Consider the following 22260-nt stretch of genomic DNA (forward strand, 5'->3'; position numbering starts at 1 on the left):
GCTGGGCTTCACTGCTGACCACTTCCGTTATGTTCTTCTTGGTTGCTCATTACATCCATGTCCAAATCTTACACCCTTTTCTATACTTCTGTCACTGCAATGGCTCTTTGCAATGCATTTATTTGCATAACCTTTACCAACTTGCCATCCATCATAACTGCCTAGAGTATACAACAGTGAATGTCTCAAGTGAATGAGAATGCAACCTACCATAACATTTTCCTAAATCTCAATATACTTCCTCCACATTCTGAGATTCCTATTGACTAAACACTGAGTTCAAAAAGTTATCTGAGATTTGGTGGTAAATTATTGAGCTGAAGATGTATACGGTGATTGTCTCTGGTACTGGAACACTAATGCCCTCCCCTTGAGATGCATAAGTCAGACAACATTATTAAGCCACACAACATTAAATTTCTTCAAGTTTGGATAACCTCACATTCTAAAATTCTCTGTACCTCTCTACAAGATCTTTTTAAGTCACTAGGCTTCTTTATGTCTGAGTAACGGTACCTGTGGGTTGTCACAGTATATTTGCTATATGTGATGTTATTTACATAGAGGTGTCCCTTTACATAATTCTTTTCTTTTCTGCCCATACCTGAATTAGATCTACATCTACATGACTACTCCACAACTGACAATTTAATGTCTGGCAGAGGGTTCATCAAACCACCTTCAAGTTACTTTACTACTGTTCCACCCTCTATGTGCAGAAAAAACAAACACAATCTTTCAATGTGAGTGCTTGGGTGCTAACAAAATATTTTCACTTTTCAATGCAGCTTCTTTATTTTATGATCTGAGGATACATGCTGCTGTGTTCTCCGAAGTGAATTTTGTTACAGGTATTGGTGTTCACTTACTTAGCTCTCTCGCTTCTATTTTTTGAATTTTAACTACTGCATTTTGTGACTTCTGGATCAAGTGAACCTGATGAAGCATAAAATTTGTTGAAAACGTAAAGAAAGTGTTATTTTCTTCTGAGAAACACACAAAAAACTCTTATGACCACAGAGATGTTTACACATACAGCTCCATCAGTATCTCAGCATCTTCACAAAGAAATGGGGTTACCTTGAAAGCTTAGAAAACCACTGATGAGAGGGAGTATTTGACTCCACCAATAAATGAAAGGGCAATTAAATATATTATATAAAAAGCAGTAGCTTATCTTATTTGCTGTGTCGCTAGCTTTCAACCTCTTACTAGGACCCTCAAATTACAGCAATTGCTTTCACAACTTGAAGTATGGCTGAACTGAAGAATTTCCCAATCATGTTTGTAGTAGATGCTGAAACATGTTCACAGACATTACAGATCACATGTGTTAATGACACACTACTACTTTTAGCATACCATAATATCAGCAGCCTTCGGATCCTTATCTCTGTCAGAGGCTGCAGTCTTTACAGCCTTGGGTGCAGGCTCTCCTTCAAGTTCCCCCTCACATTTGCGCTTTCGACTCACTTCCTCTGTTGGTTGCTCTAAGGTTCGTGCTTTTTCTTCTCCTTCTAGCTCATTTACCATGGCCACAAGCTTGGTGTGCTCTGCAGAAACAACATCTAGTGCTGGTTTGCCATCTTTGCTGTTCTCTTTCACACTGTCAACAAATAATGTATACATCGAAATATGGTTTAAAAAGTGAGCAGGAGTAAAAGGTCCAGTAATAAATTCAGGCAGAAAACTTCATATATTTTTATGACATGATTTCATGATCTGTTTTTCATATTCTGTATCAGAATGAAAATGCCTGCATGATTTTATTTTCTAGCTACCACAATGGAATAATTCTTCATTTCCATGAACTCTCCTTAATTGTGCAAACAGACAGGTAACAGTTTTTAAAAGCCTGTTATTGCACTGCATGCAAAAATGGTATGTGATTGCCATGATTACACTGTTTACATAACAAACTTATGCTAAAAAATGAATCCCCATATTTCTTCAGCTGGTGATATCACACAAGCTACAGTAAAACATAACAACGTCTAAATCTAAATTCAAGTGTTTTGCAATGTACACACAAGCTGTTGTCTCCGAGTTCCAGAAATAAAACTCAATACTTGCTAATACAAGTATTACCATATCAGTCTTAACCTCTTCATCATAATTTATGGCACTTTGGTTATCTTTGAGATGTGTAAGAGCAGTCTTGTAAAACATTGCCAGGTTCTTTCTCCAGTTATCTTCAAAGATAAGCACACATTTTAACTGCAATGATGTTACTACTTTTGCTCCCCCTCCCCCCACCCCCTCCCTGGTTTCTAACTTCTCTATTTAAGAGATCTCAAGAAAAGAAGTACATCAGTTATATATTATTATTTATTCTTACACTGCACATAATGAGAACAGAGTACACACAGAAAGGCATATTCAATTGTTAGACATTGAAACCTTTAGCATTGTAAAACATTCCACAGCTGAATGAGAATATTTGTTAAGTTCACAATCAAGGTAAATGTGATATCTGAGCTTGTTTGAAAATTAAAGAAGGTAGATTGTTTCATGTTCCACTGATGGTAAGATCACTAACTATTAAGCACAAGTTCAGACAGGGGAAGGACAAGGAAGGAAATTGGCCATGCCCTTTTTAAAGGATCTATCCTAGTGTCCACCTTAATTTAGGGGAATGAATCTTGACATCTGAGTTAATCTAAGAGGGAACATAAAGTCTTAACACCACAAAGAGAACCAACCACAGATAAGCATAACATGCAGCCAATGCATGTGATAGGTGTTGAAATTGGACTTAGAACTGCAGACCAGGCCTATTATTGCCGTTAGGTAAACATTTGGTCAATGGCTCTGTCCCACATCACACTTTATGCATGCCACCCATGGCAATGTTCTGTTCTATTCTGGTGCCATACCAACAACAGCTCCTCTGCATCCAGGCCAACTGCTGGTGGCAGTACTAAATGCCTCCCCATAAAAAGGCCACATAGGACCAAAAATGACTCAGTTTGTGCCATGACCCCCAGTGCAAAAACTAGATGGGCGTGAGATTCCCTGACTGGACTGACCATCCAAGGAGACAATGCCAACACAGCTTGCTCTACAGGAAGGGTGGCAGACTGCAAAGGCTGGGGTAATAGGTGGCCTGCTGACATGGACACAGGTAAGGACTCAGCCACTGGTGAGTGGGGAAAAAGAGGGCACTTGTTCAATTTTCATGGACACTGCAGTGGAACACACAGGCACCATCCCACAGATGCCCTATTCCTTGGTCGAAGCAGGACAGCAGAGGGTGCAATGGATACAGCAGCATCATGCACACTGCCGCTACTGGGAGCCTTCCATTGGAACAACTTTACGACTGATCCCGATGCCCAGATGGCTTGGAGACAATGGTGTTGAAGATCCAACAGGTTGCAGACACAACTAACTGATTAGAATGATGTTTCAGCTCTGCTTGGCCGACATCCACTGCAAACAACTGCCATGCTTTGTGGCCCACTATTACATCTGGCATCCACCCCTGCTGCTGACAAAGACACCAGGACCAAACAACAGTGCTGTGAAAAAAACATGGCAATGGTCCAAGGCTTATGAGTTGGAGTGCAATAATTCCAAGAGACTCTCCACTTGGTACCTATGTATACGCTCTGCCTGACTACACCTTGTTAATTGGCATCACCTGGTACAAAGCCAGCAAGGCAAACACAGATTTTTTTTTCTATGGGTCTTGAACATAAGCACAAAATGCTCTACCTCCTAGTTAGACAGTGGGTGAAATGGGGTGATAGTCAGATACTTGATACCACTGCAAATGCAATAGTCTTCAAACTCCCATGACACAAGGTGCCAGTTATTGTCAGATACGAGGATCTGGAGGGGGGAGGCTTGATATAAAAAATGGCTGACAATGTGCAAACAGTAGCCGTCGACATTGTGGAGCATGTTTGGAGATGTATGGGAAATTTGACGAGGCATTAATCACAAACAACCACATGCTTCAAAAAGATGTCAATGTGTATTGTGACTCAAGAATGCTCTGGAAATCGCCAAGGAAAAACTGATGGGGTGCCACAGCTTTGTTTTGTGCAAGGCTATGCAAGCCTGCACAAGGTGTCTAACATTGTGATTGGTCTCTGCCCAGCAGGCGTGACAATGTTTCAGAGCCTTCATACACATCATAACCCAGTGCAACAAATGAAGCAGCTGGAATATGCGAGGGTGCAGCGCTGGAGGGACGACAACTCAACAGCTTTGCTCTTCTATGGCAAGCTTGAGGACTCCATGGACAATACCAAATGATAAACGTATGTCACAATGAATCCACTCGCAAAAGAGTGCATTCAGGTCACTCCACATGAACAACTGAAATGATTTTCCCACGGTTGCCATGACTTCCTGTGCCATCTAAGGAAAATGCAACAAGGTCTGCTGCAAGGCACCATACAAGGCAAAAATGATGGCCTACTGTTGGCTGAATTCTGGATTTCGTCCTGCTGACAATTGTGATAGTGCGTCTGCATTTGCAAGCTGTGTGGTAGACCAGTATTGAATGTCATAAGGATAATTACTGAGGGAAAGCACCAACCTCTGCAGTCAGTGGCCAGCCCTACCCAGTAGTTTGGAATGAGGGCTGAATAATTAAACTAGTGACTTGTGGTTGGTTATCAGCAGGAATTTTGCTCCATGCGATAGCCACTGCCTCCTTTTCTCTCACGTGAGCCATTATGTCGTGCCATGAAAAGCAGCTCTGATGTGTAAGCAATGGGGTGTTTGGTGCTATATGTGTTCCAATGTGACAGAACTGCACCAACGTTACACAGGATCGTGTTACTGGCCAAGATCAAAGGTTTACCGTGTGTAAAAGAAGCCAAACTGGGTATGAAGCACAAACACTGCTTCAGGGAGTGACAAGTCCATTGACAAAGTGCAGACCAGACAAATATGAACCCTTCCTGGCGAAGCCAGTTAACAGGATGGCAAATGTTTGTGTCCAGGGGAATAAACTTATCATAATATGAAATCCTGCCCAAAAAGAACTCTAACTCCTGCAGTTTCTTGGGCACTGAAGTGATCACCTGTACAAACGAGGCCATCTTTGCAGAGCACACAACACAAAAGATGCACCTTTGGGGGAAAAAAATCAACATTTTTTTTCTAATTTACACTGAAGGCTGTTCTCCAGAACGTGTTGGAAAACCATCTGCAGATTCCACAAATGCTCCTTCCACATGGACCTCGTGGCCAAGCTGACATCAGGGTATTTCACGCAAAAAGAAATGTCTTGAATCAATTGTTCCAGATAATATTCCAAAAGACAAGCGATTAAACTTATGATAGCCCAAATAGGATGTTGAGCACTGAGAAACTTCGAGAAGAGGGATCCCATCCAGGGACAACTGCAATTATGCATCGCGCAGCTCGATGCACAAGGAATATTGGCCCCCTAACAAATTCATCAACTCCTCTGGCCATAGAATGGGATATGAGTCCATGACAAATTGCCCATTTATTGATTGTTTAAAATCGCCACAAATGCACACCACTGAATCACCAGCAGGGAGTTGGCCAGCTGGCTTGATGAAATAAGAGGAACAATGCCAAGGTTCTGCCAATGTTGCAACTTGACCTTGACTTTATCACGGACGGGGAAGGGAATGGGGTGAGAGGACGAAATTTAGATATTGCAGACAGTTGAGGGAGATGTGTCACTCAATTTTTCTGTCCAATTCAAGATATTCTGAAACAACTAGTTATACAACTGTAGTAAAGAGCCCAAATCTTGGAAGGGGACTGACTGATGCTAAACATACTTTGTCAACTATCTGGAAGCCAGAAACAAAAAAAAGACATCTAACTCACAAATATTTTCAGCCTATGGTGAATTTACTAAATTTACCACTCACAATGTAAGTTCCTTGTAACGTGCAGAAAATTGTCCCCTCAAAGGAATACACTGTTTTCTATGAGAAACAACTTGAGTTAGTGGCTAATGCAATGCAGGGCAGCCCAATAGCCGGTACATATTTAAGATAATTAGGCTTACCAACACTTCCATGTCTATCTGAAACTCAATCTGTCATCCATACACTACCATTGAGAGCAGAATATGCTGGGGCAACACTTGCGGGATGTCAGAGATAGCATCTAAACCCACAGAAAACACTGGAGCCTCCAACAACCATACATGGCCTTTACATGCAAATAATCGTGTTGAACATGCACCAAATGACAATCAGGGAAGGGTTGCTGGCTTCTCCATGGAGCAGAAGAAGAGTGATACAAAGAATCTGAAAAACGTCATGTGTGCGGATTATGAGAGAAAGCATTAATAGAGGCTTTTCTTGTATATAGTTAATGTATCAATGTGTGGTGTCTGTTCTTTCAGACACATATTAGGTGAACTGAAGGTGGAGGTGGCAGGGAGGGAGGGGGGGAGGGGGGGAAGGAAAGGTAAGGGAAGGAATTGTTGTTCACAGTTGCATCAGGACTCTATATGGAATCAGTAGTGACAAGTGAAAATGTGTGCTGGGCCTTCGAAAAACACAGACTCCATGCATTCACATAACAGATTCACCTCGACGGGCCATTAATCCACCTCTTCAGTGCAGATGCACAAATACGTTTACCTCCCACAGGAATATGAATGTAGCAAGCATGGAGGACATGCCCACACAACTGTGATAAACACTGTGTCCAAATGCTGCAGTAGTTAATGCAACTGCCAAATAAGCAGGAATCCAATGCAGCTGATATCAATGATTCCTTCCCTTCCCTTTCCTTTCTCCCTCCATCCACCTCCAATTCACACAATTTAATATAGTTTGATTTTGTATTGGAACACGTTTTTGCCAGAAGCTGCAGTTTTCAAATTATTCAAGAGAAATGTGCAAAAGTGTTCTTTAAATGCACCCACACTCTCACACTCACCTCTCACTAATCAGGATTTTTAGTATGTTGTTCTCAGCACTTCCTCCTACAACTGTACAAAAATTTGTAACTACATAAATTATTTCCTGATTCAACTTATTTGGCTTCATTTTGGGGGCTATTATTACACCACTGACTTAGTCATGCTTGTACAAATTGTAAAAAATGATGTGACTCTTCAAGTTTGTGTAAATGATGTTTGTGTAAATTTTATCTCACAATTTTGTGTATTTTAACAGTGTAAAATTACTAATTAAATAATTTTGTTTGTGTGGCATCCTTACAACAAAACTACTGTGCTCATAGGAGTTACAGCAAGATTGAATTGTAAAGGAAATTAGTGTATGCATTAAATTTTTTAATGTTAGTAAAATAGCCGACTAAGCTGGCGATGTGACAGCCCAGTCAATGAAGATCAAAAAGAGGTGAATGTGGAAACAATTTGTGTAATCACAAATTTTTGTACAGCAGCAGCTGGGAGCGTCACTTACAACATACTAAAATCTAGCCCAGTGTAGGGAGATTGTGGAGGTGCATTTGAAAGTAAGTTTGGCACAATTTTCTCAAATAACTCATGAACTGCAGCCTCTGATCAAAATTTACTCCAGTGCAAGATTAAACTACATTAAATTTCCTACAAGAAAATGTCATATTCATTCCTTCTGTACTTTGTGGACAGACAGTAAATGAATACTGACAATTATGCACACTGTGCCATGTGCTATAGCTTAGGTGGTTTTTTAGGCCAATTTGCGAACATTTCCAGATTTGATAGACCACTAGTGCCATATATCAATCTGTTCATCTCAACTTCCTTTACACCACTGTGGTACATTGTAAACAATTATTGTTTACACCCTGTAAACTGTTGAGACACATCCTGTAACATAAAAATTTCTCTCTACGATGCACAGTTTTTTACTTTTAGAATCTTTAACGCTTCATATACTAATGGTTAACATTCACTTTCTCAAAAACAATGTTGCCTTGTTATATGGTTATGGATGCAGGCAAGGGGTCCTAAAGCCTTCATCATGCGACCAAACAGAATAATTAATTCTAGTTAGAGACTGTTTTAATTTTATGTTTGTAAGTGATATTTTCACTATTTCATAACTTAATACATACATACTCCATAATGCTCAAGAAAAGCCTGTTTACTTACAGAATTTCCAAGAACTTCAAGATGAGATTTACATGAAATGCTCTGTCACAGGTAAAATAATATGTTCACAAGGTTAAAAATGTAGTTTCTATATGGGAATGCAAACTTTCTACACAAATTTCAAAGATGAAGTCTTCTTGGGTTATCAGCCAGGTCAACGTGTCATTCTGTGGCTACGTTTGGAGAAATTTCCTACTCTTCATCTTCAGGCGAAGGGTCGGGGTCATGTCCAGTTCGTTCCTTTATAGGTGCTGGGGTGCAAGCTCCTCTGCCTCGTTTGCAATGGTTAGGCCAATAACAGGATTCCCCTCACCCATTTGCCACACCCATTCTGGAGGTGTGTGATTGGCCTAGCCACTGCAGACAAGGTAGAGGAACCTGTGGGTCACCATCTATAAAGATACAAACTGGACATGAACTCGACACTTCTCCTGCAAATTATGAGCAGGAAACTTGTCGAAATGTAGCTGCAGAATGTCACCTTCACTCAACTGATAACCTGAGAAGACTTCATCAATGCATTTTTTCTTTATTTTGCTGAAGCTATATAGTGATATATACAATGCAAGAAACCAGTGCCACCTATGCCATCAAATTTATAGGGTGTTATTACATAATATCATGCTATATCCTCATAGCTTATATCAGGTGTGTATTAAACATATAACTTTGTTTACGTTGTTGTATGCCTTTCAAAACAAGACTTATTTTGCAACATGACTTGCAACCTACTAGTGAAAAATAAAATAAATAATAAAAAAAACTTCAAGTGAGCTACAAAACTTGAAGCTGCCACCTGGCATCTGCTTCACTGTCAGTAACATACTATGTCCTTTACCTCAGCTATTAATTCTTTGAGTAAAAAATTACACTGAACCTACGAAACATCTAATATAGCATGTGTGGTACAATTCAGTTGTCTCTCATTTTTGAAGCTATCCTTGCCTTTCACCATTATCACAGCCACTCTTACCATCATCATCATAATTAATTTCATATTCCTTCTGATCTCTCTTGAGGCCTAGTTTATTCATTTTTTCCCCCTTGGTGGATTTGAAACCAGTACACAGTCTGCAAGCCAGTAGTGGATTATGATTTCTGCTTTCAAAAATAGAATGGGCCTCAGAAGGGACAGGTTTAATCGACAACTAACAGGCTATAAAGAAGGACTAAGATTTGGAACATTAAATATACAAACATTGGCCAGAAGAGTGGAGGAGATGATAGACATGAAGGAAAGAAGGAAGTTCGACCTATTGGAGTTAGTTGAAACAAGATGGAAAGGAGAGGGAAGGAGAGAACTGAGAAAAGGCTACCGACTGTACTGGAGTGGAAATGAGGAGGGAAGGAGAAGTGGAGTGGGAATAGTAGTAAGAGATGGATTAAAAGAGGAAGTGAATAGAATACTTGATAAGATGACGAAGATCAAAATATCACTCAAGGGGACGACCAAAGAGGCAATACAAGTGAATGCACCACAGGTGGGTTGCACTTCTGAGGAGAAGCAAAAGTTTGAAGAGGAAATGCAGAAGCAGATGGGGAGGAAGAATGTGATAGTAATGGGGGATTTAAACTCACACGCTGGAAGAGAAATACAAGCCTGCAAAAAGAGGAAGGTGAAAGACTATTGGAGTTCTGCCAAAAGAATGGCTTGCTGGTTGGGAACTCTTGGTTCAGAAAAACAGTGAGTCACAAGATTACCTGGTACAGTCAAGACTTAAAGACAAAGTCAATAGTTGACTACTTCCTGTACGACAGTGAGATGAATAGGAACATCTTTGAAATTAAGGTAATACCATCAGAGGCCTTGGATAGCGAACACCGTTTGCTGCTAATGAACCTGAGAGGGTCTAAGAATAATAAAGGGACAGAAAACCAGGAATGACATACAAGGGTATGGAAGTTGAAGGAGGAAGAAAGCAGGCTACAGTACCTACAAGTAGTAAAGGAAAGCATCCCAAAGGATGAACCAAAAATGGTAGAAGAGGAATGGGGTAGATTCAAGGGAACATTAGTAAGTGCAGTGGAAGCAATATGTGGGAGGGCAAGCAATAAAAAGAGATGGAAAGAAACACCCTGGTAGAATGATAAAACAAAGGATATAGTACAGAAGAATAATAGAGCCTTTAGGGTATGGTTCCAGAAGATAACAGTAGAGACAAGAAAATAATATCAAGCAAGAAAGAAAGAAGCAAAAAGAATGGTGGCAGAGGAGAGAAGATAGTGGGTGGAACAGTGGACCAGAATGATGGAGGAGGATAGAGAAGGTTAAAAAAAGGTGTTATATGGGATGATTAAAAGTAAGAGGAAGAACGGTATGACAGACGATGCTTGAATGGTCAACAAAAGTGACCAAGATGTAGAGAATACAAAGGAACTCAAGAATAAGTGGAAGGAGTATTCTGAAGAACTCCTGAACCCAAATGGAGACCTGGATGAGGAGGAACAAGCCGAGGAGAAAAAAGAGGAGGAACAACAAACAGAAAAATACCTTACATGGAAAGAAGTGGAAGAGGCATTGGGCAAGATGAAGGAAGGGAAGTCACCAGGTCCGGATGAGCTAAATGTGGAGATGGTGAGAGCAGTAGGAGATATGGGGATACAAAGGCTATATTGAGTAATGAAAATTGTGGGGAGACAGAAGATGATCCTAGACGACTGGAAGAAGGGAATAATTGTCCCGATCTTTAAGAAGGGAAATAGAAGAGTGTGAAAGAACTATTGGGGGATAACACTGATGAGTCATTGTGCAAAGATTTTTGAGAAAATTTTGGAAGCACAAATTCGGGCAAAATCAGAAGGACAGATGAGAGAAGAGCAACATGACTTCAGAATAGGAAGGTCCACAGTGGATCTAATTAATGCTGCAAGACAACTGCAGGAACAGTGCTATGAATATGGAATAGATCTACTAATGACCTTTCTGGACACTGAAAAAGTGTATGATAGTGTACGTAGAAGCAAAGTGTGGAAATCCCTGGAGAACAGAGGAGTAACAAAACAGATTACTTAGAGGATAAGGGAAATGTGCCATGGAAGTGTGAGCTGTGTGAAAATGGGAGGAGAGATATCAGCTTGAATAACAGAAGAATGGCTTGAGGCAGGGAAGTGCACTTTCACCGTTACTCTTCATTGCAGTGATAGATGATATAATGAGTACAGTAGCACAAGTAAATGGTGATGGAAAGATGAAAGTAATAGTGTTCACAAATGATCTGTTTATTTGGAGGAATAAGGAGGAGGAAGTACAAAAGCAGTTGGACATATGGGAATGAACGGTACAGGAATATGGGATGAAATTTAGTATAAGTAAGAGTGAGTAGATTATCACAACAAGAACAAAGGAGAAAGGAACAACTGGAATAACAATTGGTGGGGAACAATTGAGGAGAGTGGAGAGTTTCAAGTACCTAGGAAGCCTGTTACAGGAAGATGGAAAAAATAACAGAGAAATAAATAAGTGGGGGAGAAAAGTAAAAGCATTTTGGAACAGTGTCAGAAGCCTGATATGAAGCAAGGCTGTACCCCAAATAAAAGGTTATATACTGGTCATACTATGTACTAATCCTGACATATGCATCCAAGGAAAGGAAGAGAGAAAAGCAAATTACAAGCTAGTGAGACAAAATTCTTGGAGAACAGTATTGGAGTGACAAAGTTAGACAGGTTAAGAAATGAGGGGATCAGAGAGTTAATGTTAAGCAAATTGAAGAGAAGAGGATCCCAGGAGGATACACAAGATGAAACTGGAAGGAATGAGACCAAGAGGAAGACTGAGAGATATATGGCTGAAAGGAGTGGAGAAATGCATCCAGAAGAAAGGAGAAGACTGGACCAAGGTGAAGACGGAAAGATGGTGGCAAGACAGACGACAATGGAGAGGCTTATGTTCCAAACAGACCTGACCAGAAACTGAAAACTGTCGAAGATGATGATGCTGTTTATTTAAAAGACTGACTGAAAAGTGGGGAACCAGCTGCCTCACTCTACCTTCCTCAGCACATTTAAAAATCTCCCCACAAATTTTGACATGTGAACGTATTCATGCCTTTTTTAACATGCACCTCACCTCAATCTCTGCTAACTGTAACTCATTCACACCCACTCGACTGTTGCTGTAAGTTGCTCATACCCTCCACTCCCAGTTGCCCTTTCTCACTCTATCATTCAGCACCAGTTCATTGTCATTATCCATTTGGGTCTTTCTGTCATTGTCCCCCGTGTCACAGCCACAGTCTCCTTTGTTCTATGCTACTACTATAGTCTCCTCTCAGTGTCACTGTCTCCCTCTTGTAATGTAATGGACTACTGAAACTACAGATACCACCAGCTGGCAAGGTGTGCGGTGCCATCAATCAACTTGAAGGAGCAAGTGAACTTTAACTACATAAACACAAACTGAAATATTATTATTTTGTTACAAAACTGTTAATATGAGGACAATCATGAGGTATATTGCCACAGAACTATATTATAAACACTTTTCATTTTTCATACTATGTTTTTCATATATGTATACGTGTGATGTGTAAAATATTGCTATACAGCCGAGGTTGGCAGTACTACACAGTTTGTAAGCTCTGTGAACAGGAGCCAGTTGTTGGTGGGGGTAGAGACAATGGGCAGTTGGTGTTGAGACATCTTGTAATACACTTGCTTTGAAAAGGTAAAGGATAGAGGGAACAAAATGATGTATTGGGAAAGCTGTTACATTGAAAATTATTGAATATTGTCACAATCAGCATTTATAAAATAAAAGTTGGAAGTTTAAATATGTGTCAGTTCTTATGAAGCAGAATACACACCCTGGACCTCAAATTGATTTAACAAACAGCGGATGGCAAGATTCATCACAGGACCACGAGCATGCAACAATGACCAATAAAGGTAAGAAAGTTATATTACACTAAATTCAAATTGTGAAGATACCTTTCTTTCTCCATGTCTTCAACCCTGTATGAACTCTGTTGTTAGAGTGAACAGCATAAGGGGGACTTGTGGTCGACTAGGCACAGCAGGAAGACCACACAGGTTTAAAATGATAATTTGCACCTTAATATACTACTACTGATAATAATTAATATTTGTCCCCCGGAGAAAGCGGTGCATTACACTCTTGATCTCTCTTACACTGCTAATATATCATTCCTTCCTTCCTACTGCTGCTGTCTCTTCTCACTGACACCCTCTCTTCTTCATTGTCACTGTCATATACTCTGTCACTCATTATCACTGTCTCATCTGCTTCAACTCCCCTCTTCCCCCCCCCCCCCCCCCCCCCCACACACACTCATATTGCCACTCTCTTCTTCACTCTTTCTATAACCCAATCACTGTCTACTATCTTCTAGTATTTAATAGTTTTCTGTCTCTTTGCCACTGCCATTGCCTCCCTCTCTCCAAGCATAAATATGTTTGCATGCCAAAATTTTTGGTGAGAAGGCAGAATGAGGATTAAGACATCTGGTTCTCCACTTTTCTGTCAGTCTTTTAAATTAACAGGAACATATTCATTTTTTCTGATCCGATTTGAGCATTTTTACAACAGTTCCCTTCTTTTCCTCACCACAGAAGGGCATGTAACTCGTACGAAAAAAATGTGTTGGTCAGTGAAAGTTGGATAGTTAACTTACATGAAACTGAAATAATGCGAAACCAATTTTAAACCTCAGATTGTATTTTATGTGCAAAAGAAATTTTATATGTGCTTCAGTACTACAACATCGTGTCCTCAGATTACAATGGAGACATTTTACAGCATTTTTCTCCATGCTATGTCACTTTCTAAACTATGTTTTCAACTCACATGGGACTTTACATGCATATTTTATGGGTACAAGTAGGGTTAACTTTGCACCTCCACAACTGGAAAATTTTTAAGGTTGTTCTAGAATAAGATCTTGGGAATATATCGTAAAAATTTCATTTGCTGGGCATAGACACCTTGGAACCCTCAGCTGGGTTTTGGTCCATTGGTGATGGCGAAAAAATAGTAAAAAAATCCTTTTTGTAGGGTTTCCCAAGGAACTGCCAATGAACTAATGGTGCCTCCATAAGTCCCATCAAGCTCTCTGTAGGCCACATAAAGTGCAAAAAGAAATAACTGATTTGCTCTATTTACCTAGGAGGTAGTGTGCAATATTCGTACTTTGACCCTGTACTGTACGATAGTGACATGATCCTTCTGTTGGGTATACAAGTAGTCCCCAAGCCCAAGGGCTATTCCAAATACTTGACATTACCTTTATCGCCAATACAGCCTGAGGTGTGAGCACTGGAAAACCTAGTTTTTATGCATGGCATTTTGAACATATTATATATGTATGCTTTTGCATGCATACTGATACTAGCTCTACTGCTGGATCTGCAATTGTCTTTTAAAATGCGAATAACTCTCAATGCAATGTTAGCTTAGAATGTGACTGTAACTGACCACATACAAAAGAGAAACACAAGCCACAACTGCATATACTATGTGGCCAAATACCAAAGAACATCATGTGTTTTACTTGAGACTGGACATAGGTACTGCTCTCTATCCAATGTTAAAATTATTTCGATATGTTAGCTACACTTTGTATGCAACAGTGGTGACCTAAAATGCACAAAACATAAACTCACTAATGGCTATATTTTTCATTATAAACTTTCTGAAATATGAGCAGCAGTTTACTTAATTTCAAAGTATGTAACAGCTATAAGCAATAACGAAAAGAGAGCCAGATCAGTGTCAAGCTGCAATGTGAGACTCCAAGATGCAGAAATGTCAAATTTTTTTATTGAATAGTTTCCCCAAAACCGAATGAGAAAGACTGCATAGTGAAAACATGAGTGAATCCTAAAACAGAGCTTTTTTATTCTTTATGTGAAAAGTAAAATTTTTACTAACAATTTAATTATTGAGATGGATGTAGCTTTGCTTCATTTACATAAAAAATTAATTATTTTGACTACAGTGAGAACATCTTCACTGTCTGAAGAATACATGGTGTCACGTTACTTCTAATTGTGTCACGTCACATGTATGCCATGCTACTGTCAGGTATCTGCCATGCCCTACATCACATCACTTGCCCCACCTTAGTCAACATGATCACCATTATTACACAAAAAAATTTTAGGTTCTGAATGAATAATTAAGTTCCATCAACATTTGTTTACTGCTGTTTCTCATTTCTTGAATTTCCCTTTTCTCTTACCTTCTTTCTCCACAAGCAGCTTTTTTCCACTTCTAAAGTTGTAATCTTTGATTTCCAAAAAGTGTGTACATTTTTGTGCTCATGTTGATTAGAATTTTCTCTTAATTTTCTGGTGAAAAGGGACTTGTTGCTTTTCCTTCACAATTTAGTCCTAAATTATGATAAAAATTCCCTGCTGTATAATGAATAAGTAATTACATATTCGCCTCACATCATAGCAGTTTGTTTCTAATCTCTTACCTTATTAACTGCTGTGTTGCAAATTTCTGCAAAAGATTTGTCACAGCTAGATGAGGAACACTCTTGTTAAGCTGTTTACCGACAGCAGCGGCAAGCTCACTTGAACTTGTAGGCAGTGTCAGTGACACTTCACATAAGCAACGAAGCAGTAGCTTTTCCACTTCCGGATCTGGTTTGACCAGATCAATGGCAGATTCACTTTCCTCACCATCTACAAAATTAAGAAAATGATTGGCCACTAACAGGAAAAAAACACACACACACACACACACACACACACACACACACACACACACACACACACACAGAGAGAGAGAGAGAGAGAGAGAGAGAGAGAGAGAGAGAGAGAGAGAGAGAGAGAGAGAAGTAGGTAGGATTATTAGTGCTCTTGGCATCCCCATTTTCACCCACTTTCACTCACATATCCACACTGGAAATTAGACTATAAGGCCTGTTAACATCATCACTGAGCAAATATCTTTCTTAAAATGTGGATATAATAAGAGAAAGAACACTAAAACACAAACTCAAGATACTATGGCTGTGTGACTGCTACAAATGATGTGGATAAGCCAGTCAACCTCACAATGCATAAAGATCACACACTTTACAGCTTCTTAAGTGATAGTACATTCATCTCATCATTTCCAAAAATTGAGGACAAACTGTAAGTAAATTAGCATCTGTATTCTTGTCGGCATATAAATCACAACCAGTTAAAATGTGGCATACTGTAATTTCTACACCAAAAGAATCACGTGGTGTGGAGTCTCCTCAAAACATCTTGAACTGATGTGTCATTGGATGTTATAATATCCAGAGATAAGTGGGAGGGATCCCACCTTCTCCGAGTGGCCACAAGGAGTAACAATTCTGAAAAATATGAACTGGTACGCACTTGAAGATACGTGCCAGTTATCCTGTGAAATACTGAATACAAGGTTTCAAGAACCAATATTAAGCAAAGAATCTAGAGATATACTTCAGCCCTCTACATACTGTTTTCACAGACACCATGAAGAAGAGATTTTGCTATGAACTAGTGCAGGCCAGAGGATCAAATGAGTAAAAGGGCAAGGGTAGTAGAAATCCTTGAGTAACACGAGAGATACTGAATTTAATTGATGAAAGGAGAAAACACAAAAATGAAATAACTGAAACAGGTGAAAGGGAATACAAATGACTAAAAAATGAGGTCGACAGGAAGTACAAAATGGCTATGCAAGAATGGCTAGAGAATAAATTTAAGGACGTAGAAGCATATATCACTAGGGGTAAGATAGATGCTGCCTACAGGAAAATTAAAGAGACATTTGGGGAAAAGAGAAACACTTGTATTAACATCATGAGCTCAGATGGAAAACCAGTCCCAAATAAAGAATGGAAAGGTGGCAGGAGTTTATAGAGCGTCTATGCATGGGAAATGAAATTGAGGGCAATGTCACGGAAATTGAGTAGAACACAGATGAATATGAGAAGGGAGATATTATACTGTGTGAAGAATATGACAAAGCATTGAAAGACCTAAGTTGAAACAAGGCTCCGGGACTAGATATCACTGCGTTAGAGCTACTGACAGCTGTGGGAGAGTCAGACATGACAAAACTCTTACATCTGGGGAGCAAGATGTATGAGACAGAGACCCTCAGCAGTTGCAGACAGGGGTGAAAAAATCACTTAACTATCACTTTAATAAGTCATGGTTGGACAATACTAACATAAATCCTCTATAGAAGAATGGAAAAACTGGAGGAAGCTGACCTTCGGAAAGATCAGTTTGGATTCTGGAGAAATGCAGGATCACACGAGGCAGTACTGACCCTACGACTTCTCATAGAATATAGTTTAAGCAAAGAGAAACCTATGTTTATAGCATCTGTAGACTTAGAGAAAGCTTTTGACAATGTTGACTAGAAAACTCTCTTTCAAATTTTAAAAGTGGCAGCAGTGGAAGAGAAACATTATTTACACTTTGTACAGAAACCAGCTGGCAGTTATAAGAGTTGACAGGCACAAAAAGCGAAGCAGTAGTGAAGGGAGTGAGACAAAGTTGTAGCCTATTTCCGATGTTATTAAATCTGTACACTGACAGGGTTGCCACAAGTTTCCCCAAATGAAATTCCCTGACATTTCCCTGATTTCTAGACAAGTTTTAGCATTTTTGCCTGATAAATTTTGAGATTTAAAGAGTAAATTAAGATGTTAGTTGACAATCTGTCTTTGCAGCTATGGTACAAGAAACAATAGTGCAAATGAGAAATACCTCACGCAAAACACCCTTGCAAGCTGATGGCGATTCCTGATGTGAGCAAAAATCTTAAGTACTAACATCAAAATCTTTGGTAACAAACTGTTTTTAGATGGAGAAAGCAGGCCAAATGATATACGTGTTCCATTAAGACCACTAATGTTATTTTATTTCAATAAAATGAAGCAAGTTTGGTGACAAAAATACGCATTTCCTTGGAGTCAGAAGACATTTAAAATGCCTTCACTGATTTAAGAAATAACCTCAGAAAAAATTAGATCTCTTGAAAGAAGTGTACAAGGTGGGGAAGAATTGTGTAAATCAACACTGTAGGTGACCACCAATAAAATGTTGGTTCTACTATGTTTGTTATTGTCGGGGTTCTACTATGTTCATTATTGTCGGTCATTACCCCCTGTCTTACTCTATTATTTTACAGGATTGTGTGATTTTTCATTCAAGAAATATACGAGTACTTAGTGTACAAAATAACATCGACTGACACACTTCTCTTCTTCTTATGGTCCATACTTTCTAACATATAAACTAGTTCTGAAGTGCCAAAATATACTAGAACAAATAAAATGTCTATAAAATGCCACATACTTGCAATACTTGCAATGAGACAGTCGCAGTTCCTGAAATCCATCACCCATGGCCTCTGCCCTGCTGAGGAGCACCATGGATAAATCATGAAAAACCATTTCATTACGCCACACACAAACAGACCCGGCCTGCAGGCAGATCAGTGAGACTACATCTGACAGCCAGGGCCTGAACATTAGTGGGAACCGAATGGCTTCAGATTGACACGCCTGATCCATCACAGATAACCGCAGAAATGGCCTCCAGTTTTGGCCCATCACAGAAATCCACTTGTGTGACCAGCTATACACAAACAGCATGATGATGAAATTAGACCATGGTGATCAATCCATGTAACAGATAATTTGTTCAAATACTCCGAGAATCAGTAATAATGAGACTAGGTAGCAACTCACCGTAAAGATGATTGCAGAGCCACAGACGGGCATATAGAAAAGACAATCACATTCTTACAACTAAATTTTCAGCCATAGCTTTTGTCAGAAAATGAGAACACAAACACATTCACACAATCACTCAGGCACACATGATCACCATCTCTGGCTGCTGCGTCTAAAGTCTCTGAGAATCGGATCTAAACAAACCACTACTCACACATCCATGCCTCTCGTTGTCAGCTGCTAGGCTAGTGACAAGAAGTGGTGGCATCACTGACTGCAGCTGAGGAGAGTGGTGGGAAGGGGAGAAGCAGCAGGAATGAGGGAGTAGGGAAGTGGCAATGCATGACATGCCAGTAAACAAACCGCTTCATCTATTGAGAAAAAAAAAAACGAGATTTCCCCAGTGGTTTTTTTTTCCCCTTAATATTTCCTGTCATGTTTGAAATTCCCCAATATTCCCTGATTTCCAGAACCTGTGGCAACCCTGATTGAGCAAGCAGTAAAGGAAACAAAAGAAAAACTTGGAGTAGGAATTAACATCTAGGGAGAAGATATAAACACTTTGAGGTTTTTCTATGTCATTGCAATACTGTCACAGATAGCAAAGGACTTGGAAGAGCAGTCGAACGGAGTGGAAAATGTCTTGAAAGGAGGATATAAGATGAACATCAACAAAAGCAAAATGTGGACAATTGAATATAGTCGAAATAAATCATGTGATGTTGAAGGAATTACATTAGGAAATGAGACACTTAAAGTGGTAGATGAGTTTTGCTATTGGGGGAGCAAAATAACTGAAGATGGTCGAAGTAGAGAGGATATAAAATGTAGACTGTCAATGGCAAGAAAAGCATTTCTAAAGAAAAGAAAGTTGTCAACATTGCACAAGTATTTGTATGGAGTGTAGCCATGTGTAGAAGTGAAACATGTATGATAAACAGTTTAGACAAGAAGAGAATAGAAGCTTCTGAAATACAGTGGTGAAGAATGCTGAAGAGTAGATGGGTAGATCACGAACTAATGGGGAGGTACTGAATAGAATTGAGAGAAGATAAATTTGTGGCACAACCTGACTAGAAGAGAGGATTGGTTAGTAGGACACATTCTGAGGCATCAAGGTATCAGCAATTTAGTACTGGAGGGAAGCATGGGGGGTTAAAAATCGTAGAGGAAGACCAAGAGGTGAATACAGTAAGCAGACTCAGAAGGATGTAAGCAGCAGTAATTAGTCAGAGATGGAGAGGCTTGCCCAACATAGAGTAGCATGGAGAGCTGCCATGAAACCAGTCTTTGGACTGAAGACCACAACAACACACACACACGTTTAAAACAATTTATTCATTTCATACTTAACATACAATTGGAATGGGGAGAAACCCTAACACAAAGTACAATATTACATTCTCTCTGCTATGCAATTCACAGTAGTTTGTAGTGTGTATGCAGATGTATAATAGACAAAGGAAGAAGCAACTGTCGTGACAGCTGAAATTTCTTGACACTTATTTATACTGGAGAGTATTCCTGAGTTCAAAAATGCTGTCTAAAATGCTTTATCTAATGCGTGCACAATAAGTGAATAACCACAGCTATGCCAAAGCAAATAAGATGAAAAAAAGTGTAGCTTCCACAATGAACCTTTTATTCTGCAAGGGTGTGTGTCTTATTTTGCAACACTCAGTGAGTTGTAGACTGCTGTTCCTTAGTAGTCTTTCTAGATGTTGTTGTTGTGGTCTTCAGTCCTGAGACTGGTTGGATGCAGCTCTCCATGCTACTCTAATGCAAGCTTCTTCATCTCCCAGTATCTACTGCAACCTACATCCTTATGAATCTGCTTAGTGTAGCCATCTCTTGGTCTCCCTCTACAATTTTTACCCTCCACGCTGCCCTCCAATACTAAATTGGAGATCCCTTGATGCCTCAGAACATGTCCTACCAACCGATCCCTTCTTCTGGTCAAGTTGTGACACAAACTTCTCTTCTCCCCAATCCTATTCAATACTTCCTCATTAGTTATGTGATCTACCCATCTAATCTTCAGCGTTCTTCTGTAGCACCAAATTTCGAAAGCTTCTATTCTCTTCTTGTCCAAACTAGTTATCGTCTATGTTTCACTTCAACACATGGCTGCACTCCATACAAATACATTCAGAAACGGCTTCCTCACACTTAAATCTATACTCGCTGTTAACAAATTTCTCTTCTTCAGAAACGCTTTCCTTGCCATTGCCAGTCTACATTTTATATCCTCTCTACTTCGACCATCATCAGTTATTTTGCTCACAAATAGCAAAACTCCTTTACTACTTTAAGTGTCTCATTTCCTAATCTAATTCCCCCAGCATCACCCGATTTAATTCGACTACTTCCCATTATCCTCGTTTTGCTTTTGTTGATGTTCATCTTATATTCTCCTTTCAAGACACTATCCATTCCGTTCAACTGCTCTTCCAAGTCCTTTGCTGTCTCTGACAGAATTACGATGTCATCGGCGAACCTCAACATTTTTATTTCTTCTCCATGGATTTTAATACCTATTTCTAATTTTTCTTTTGTTTCCTTCACTGCTTGCTCAATATACAGATTGAATAACATCGGGGAGAGACTACAACCCTGTCTCACTCCCTTCCCAACCACTGCTTCCCTTTCATGTCCCTCGACTCTTATAACTGCCATCTGGTTTCTTTACAAATTGTAAATAGACTTTCGCTCCCTGTATTTTACCCCTGCTACCTTCAGAATTTGAAAGAGAGTATTCCAATCAACATTGTCAAAAGCTTTCTCTAAGTCTACAAATGCTAGAAACGTAGGTTTGCCCTTGCTTCTAAGGTAAGCCGTAGGGACAGTATTGCCTCACGTGTTCCAACATTTCTACAGAATCCAAACTGATCTTCGCCGAGGTCGGCTTCTACTAGTTTTTCCATTCGTCTGTAGAGAATTCGCGTTAGTATTTTGCAGCTGTGACTTATTAAACTGATAGTTCGGTAATTTTCACATCTGTCAACACCTGCTTTCTTTGGGATTGGAATTATTATATTCTTCTTGAAGTCTGTTGGTATTTCGCCTGTCTCATACATCTTGCTCACCAGATGGTAGAGTTTTGTCAGGACTGGCTCTCCCAAGGCCGTCAGTAGTTGTAATGGAACGTTGTCTACTCCGGGGGCCTTGTTTCGACTTAGGTCTTTCAGTTAAATTCAATATTTCTTCTGTTACCCAAGGATTTCCACTAGCCATCTTTTTACCTACTTGATCCTCTGCTGCCTTCACTACTTCATCCCTCAAAGCTACCCATTCTTCTTCCACCGTTTTTCTTTCCCCCATTCCTGTCAATTGCTCCCTTATGCTCTCCCTGAAACTCTGCACAATCTCTGGTTCTTTCAGTTTATCCAGGTCCCATCTCCTTAAATTCCCACCTTTTTGCAGTTTCTTCAGTTTTAATCTACAGGTCATAACCAATAGATTGTGGTCAGAGTCCACATCCGCCCCTGGAAATGTCTTACAATTTAAAACCTGGTTCCTAAATCTCTGTCT

General features: G+C 39.7%; 1 protein-coding gene across 2 annotated transcripts in view; it reads right to left on the bottom strand.

The window, feature by feature from the left end:
• LOC126278027 (N6-adenosine-methyltransferase catalytic subunit) overlaps positions 1-22260 on the bottom strand; it is a 62426-nt gene that overhangs the window by 38090 nt on the left and 2076 nt on the right. For both annotated transcript variants that reach the window (XM_049977755.1, XM_049977756.1), the window contains exons 4-5: positions 15496-15706; positions 1363-1606 (exon numbers count right to left, since the gene is read on the bottom strand). In XM_049977755.1, the coding sequence (XP_049833712.1) occupies positions 1363-1606; positions 15496-15706 (455 nt within the window). The remainder of the gene's footprint in view (positions 1-1362; positions 1607-15495; positions 15707-22260) is intronic.

This window comes from Schistocerca gregaria, chromosome 6 (assembly GCF_023897955.1).
Source record: "Schistocerca gregaria isolate iqSchGreg1 chromosome 6, iqSchGreg1.2, whole genome shotgun sequence".
In the NCBI taxonomy this organism is placed as follows: domain Eukaryota; kingdom Metazoa; phylum Arthropoda; class Insecta; order Orthoptera; family Acrididae; genus Schistocerca; species Schistocerca gregaria.